Genomic DNA, 5,000 nt, shown 5'->3' with positions numbered 1-5,000 from the left:
GGAGGGAGGGAGGACCTACTTCCAGTACCTTCAGGAGACCATCGGCTGCTGCTACTACTGCTACATGCTTTCGACCTTCCCCCAGTAATTACAAGGCGGTCTAGTTATGGTATATCTCTCGAGGGTTATATAGAGATGTTCAACTCCCTGATAACGAAGTCCCCGGCCTGAAAGCTTTATGGCGGGCCATCACTAGTTCCCCAAAAGCCTGCCGCCGCTCTGATGCCTCTTTGCTCTGTCCAGTAGTGGTAGAAAAGAAGAAGAAGAAGAAAGAAAAAAGACACTTCTTGAGTACCCTGATATGTACTCAATGGCTAGATAATGAGAACTGATAAGAACGGGGAGGTAATGACGTCTCAGCAAAGAAAACAAGCTAAACTAAAAGTATCTCGATGGAGAATAAACGAAAAGATACGAGAAGGCGTAAATCGCACCAGTGGACGACTGGTAAATTGGTGAAGCAAGAAGTATCACAGATTTCAAAAGTATGGTTTTTTTTTATTTAGCAATTGCTTTTATATCAGTGACTAATCATGAGATATGTACTTATATTAATCAAGATATCGTCAAATATCACTGTCCCATAAGCCCAGTAAATGTCATTACTAATTAGCAGTAGCACGAAATAATTCCTTGTCCTGTTACCTATTATTCAGAGCATTGTTTTAATTAATCTGCCAAAAGACCTTTGCACATTAATCATATTAATCAAAAGATTATTTAAGAGTATTTGAACTTGTTTTGTATATAAATCAAGAGATTTTTAATAATGAATCAAAGGATATTTGTATAATGACCAATAAATTAATAAGATTCTGGTGGATATTTGTATATTAATCAAAAGATTTTCGATAGTGCATGAAAGGAATTTTACAACAAATCAAAAGATCAACATAAGAGAATTTTAATGATTTCTGTAGATTAATCAAATGATTTTTGATGATGAATCAGGGATATTACTCTATTAATCAAAGGATTGCCTCAAAACCCTTTTAACGACTCGGGGAATCTTCACATATTTATCAAAAGAATACCCAAGAATCCTTAAGGATCGAGTAGTCCTCGGATCCACCACCTACCTGTAGGAGTCGTATCCTGTCGCGGCCGGAGCCTCGTAGCCGGAGTTGTTGTTGGCCTCGTTGGCTCCGTAGATGATTCCTATGACGATCATGGCGATGACGACGGCCAGGGTGAAGGTGCCGAGGTACAGGAAGGCGTCGGTGATCCCGAACTCGTCGGTGGAGCCGCCGTCGAGGAAGATGGTCCTGGAGGAGTCCTCCTTCAGGGCGGTGGAGGATTTAGGGGAAGAGGCTCCCGAAGACTCCCTCGGGGTGGCGGCAGCGGCGAGGGCGAACAGGATGACGAAAACGGAGGCGGCTGTCGGGGGGGCGGGGTCACAAAAGACGTCGGGAAGGGGGTGTCAGTAGGGGGTCATGAGGTCAATGTCAGGGTTGGGGGGTCAAATGGTGAAATGGTGGGGGTCTGTTTTTTGGTTTGGTCTTGGAGGTCAGTTTTCGTTTTTAAAATGGTCATATGAATATATATGGATACATATAAATATATATGTACATATACATAATATATATATATATATATATATATATACATAAATGCATAAATACACGCCACATGTTTATTTACAAGCAGATCCAGCAAACCAAACTCCATTACCATTAAAAAAAAGAAAAAAAAAAAAAAAAAAAAAAACACTTACAATCCAGATTATCCCAAACTTTGAATCTAAAATAAACTCAGATTTAATCTGCACTTCAACAACATTAGAATCTTGAAGATATCTTAATTATCAGTTTGATCTAATTTACCAGTCGATTGAATTAACGAGTTGTTGGTGAGAGGGGGAGGGAGAGGCGGAGGGGGGCTCCTGAAGGGGGATGGGGGCTCTGAGAAGCAGGTAATATTCTACCTACCTCTCAGGTGTTAATTGCTCCCCAGTGCAAGGTGTGATTATAATAGCCTTATAAACAAAATAAACTCGAAAATAAAGGGGATGATTTGATGGAAAGTCTTGTTAACAAAAACTCGAAAATTATTATTATTATTATTATTATTATTATTATTATTATTATTATTATTATTATTATTAATCAAAAGGTTCCATTAACTTATTCAAGCTTCCAAAGACTATTAAGGTGTTCATTAGGAAGTAGTAAGATGAGGTAAAGGGAAATACAGAAAGAATAGATAAAAATGTATCAAAATGAGCGGAGAAAAGTATCAGGGAAGTAATGTTTAAATAAAGGAGAGACTTAATGAAGTTATGTCTCTTGGAGATAGATGGCGTTCCAGATCTCTGTGGGTTTATCTCTGGCAAAATATATATGTCGAGTTCTTTGAATTTCGTGTTAATATCTGTGGCTTATTAAATGGTGAATTCTGTTTATATATTTTGCTGTCATTCATGGAATTTGTCATCAAGCGTTCTTGATTGAACTGTGAATATGTCAAAATCCTGAGATATCATGCAATGAAGAGCACTTTTGTAAATATTTTTTAAAACTTGACATCTGTAATAGGTTGATTTTTCAGTTTTATAAATAATATTTAAATGACAGCTTAATTGAAACAGAGGGACCTTTAATTTAAATTTGACATTGCGTTATTATTCGTTATCTGTTCAATTAAGAAATGTGTATTTTTAATCTTGCTGTAATACTGAACTAAATTTTTGCTTTACCTTCTGCGGAACTAATTATTAATTATATTTCCAATAAACAAAACAATAATAGCTCTTCATTTAGAAATAAAAAGGAACCAAAATTATAGATTTTGTCAGAGTAGTCTAGAGCAGCTCAGAGCACCCGGTATTACCATAGCAACATAGCCCCCAGTCTGCATCATATAAAAAAAACTGAAACAAAATTATAGACTTTGAAAGAGAAGTACATAGCAGCACAAAGCACCCGGTTTCACCAGAACAAGTACCTGCACATCAATTACCCAATCCCGACGGAGAAATTACGATTTTAATTCGACTTAATAAACAACGATCAAAATTAATGTTTAACCAACCCTACTTCATTACACGGTTTCCAAGTATTTGAAGTCTAATGATCAAGCGAGGTTAAAATCCTCGGTTAAACCCATACCTGTCGAGAATTCTCGACCCTTTCTTGAATGTTTCTCAGTCTTCTATATATCTATTCTTCTCTTCGAGGGTTCTCGTTCGTTGCAACGTAATATCGACCATCGAAGTGAGGCACATAAGAAGCGTCTGAACCCCTCATTAAACATTCTTATGAATCTGTCGGCAAGCACGCCTGATAATTATAGCGATCAAAATAATATAAGGAAATGAGAGAGAGAGAGAGAGAGAGAGAGAGAGAGAGAGAGAGAGAGAGGAGGGCTAGTTTCTATCGGCCATAATGACTATAATCAGGACGGTGCTAAAGAGCCCTAAAAGGTTTTGACAAACATCTGCTCTTGAGATGAAGGCTGGAAATGTTGATCGAGTTTGGAGTCTTTCTCTGTGATATTTGTTGGTTAGTAGACATAAAGAAATACTACACTACCTCGTATTCTAGCCATGTATTGCTACTTCTTTCAACTGTAAGTCAATAATAACAGACCCTTGGATTGCAATAATTCTTTATTATTACGCAAACACTGGCCAGAACTCGAGTTCCTGGTAATTATGACGGACCATGTAATTCAAGGGGATACAGATAATCAGTGAATAAAATAATATACTGCATCATACATCATAACCCTCTATGCATAATCTGGAATGTATGGAGTTTTCTTTGTCATAAAGAAAAATATAAAAGCAAAGGCAAAATACAGTACATTTTCAAATTAAAAATGTCATAAGCTTTCAGATTTAGGATGGCAATGCATTTTTCTACATTAATAAAAAGCCTTGATTTTTTCTGTATAAATACCATGCAACTTCGATTGAAAAATATTATCATGTTTTCTTTAAAAAGACATTTAATATTTCTATCAAAAAAGTAAATCTTATGACACTTAGAAATAAAGTCCAAACGAAAAATTACTTTAGGTTTTTACTAAGCTAATAGACGGCACAGACAATAATAAGATGAAACATATCAATCTAGAGAGAGAGAGAGAGAGAGAGAGAGAGAGAGAGAGAGAGAGAGAGAGAGAGAGAGAGGTATAAAGACATCTGAACTGTCAGTAACGGAAGTTGATGACATTTACGTTAAATTTATTGCTATATGTAAATGCAGGTTCTGGACAGCAGGACCCACTGGGCCAGTCTAGATAGATATTCACAGGCGGAACCTCCTCAGACTCAAGGCGGGTTGACGGAGATTGACAGTAAAAAAGGTAAAATATTCACTTCGTTACATCTTCAGGGTATTAAGCGGATAATTACGTCTAATGGAATTGAAAATTATAATTTTTCTTTGTTTGATCTGCCGTGGAATTTTACACTTTTATAATATAAGGAAAAAATTCGATTAAATATAGAAAATGTGGAGTTTCTCTTAGATAAAACATTCATAATGCTATTACGGATTAATAATGTAAACATGCCAACTTTAACGTGGACAGTTTTGAAGATATTTTCAAGTCACTTATGAACACTATTCTTTGAATACTCTTAATGAAAACTCAGCTATGAAAGTCACTTTGTGTATCGTATTCGTTAAATACTGCTACTGGAAACTGTAATGCAAGGCACTTGTGAATAGCGTATTCACTGAATATCTAACTGTACAAATGCAGTGCAAGTCACTTTTCAATACTGTACTCGTAAGATCTTTTTGGAAACTAAAACACGAGAATAATGAATATGTTGTAATGGAAGCCACTTTGTGTATACTGGATTCATAAAATCTGCAAACGTGATAAATAGTAGATTCCAATGCAAGTCACTTATGAATAGTGTATTCGTTAAATACATATGTTGGAAACGATGCAATGCAAGTCACTTTGTGAGAACTGTATTCGTAAAAAACTACAGGAAACTGCATAAAACGCGAGGACAGGATCAGAGTCATTGGCAAGTCACTTGT

General features: G+C 36.2%; 1 protein-coding gene across 1 annotated transcript in view; it reads right to left on the bottom strand.

Moving 5' to 3' along the window:
• The window catches only part of LOC135207637 (uncharacterized), a 10,328-nt gene that overhangs the window by 4,987 nt on the left and 341 nt on the right, over positions 1 to 5,000 (bottom strand). Inside the window, exon 2 of the mRNA XM_064239499.1 lies at positions 1,080 to 1,377. Coding sequence (XP_064095569.1) covers positions 1,080 to 1,377 — 298 coding nt within the window. The remainder of the gene's footprint in view (positions 1 to 1,079; positions 1,378 to 5,000) is intronic.

Source organism: Macrobrachium nipponense, chromosome 34, assembly GCF_015104395.2.
Source record: "Macrobrachium nipponense isolate FS-2020 chromosome 34, ASM1510439v2, whole genome shotgun sequence".
NCBI classification, from domain to species: domain Eukaryota; kingdom Metazoa; phylum Arthropoda; class Malacostraca; order Decapoda; family Palaemonidae; genus Macrobrachium; species Macrobrachium nipponense.
Note: the sequence above shows the minus strand (reverse complement) of the source record. Positions and strands in the feature narration are given on the sequence as shown.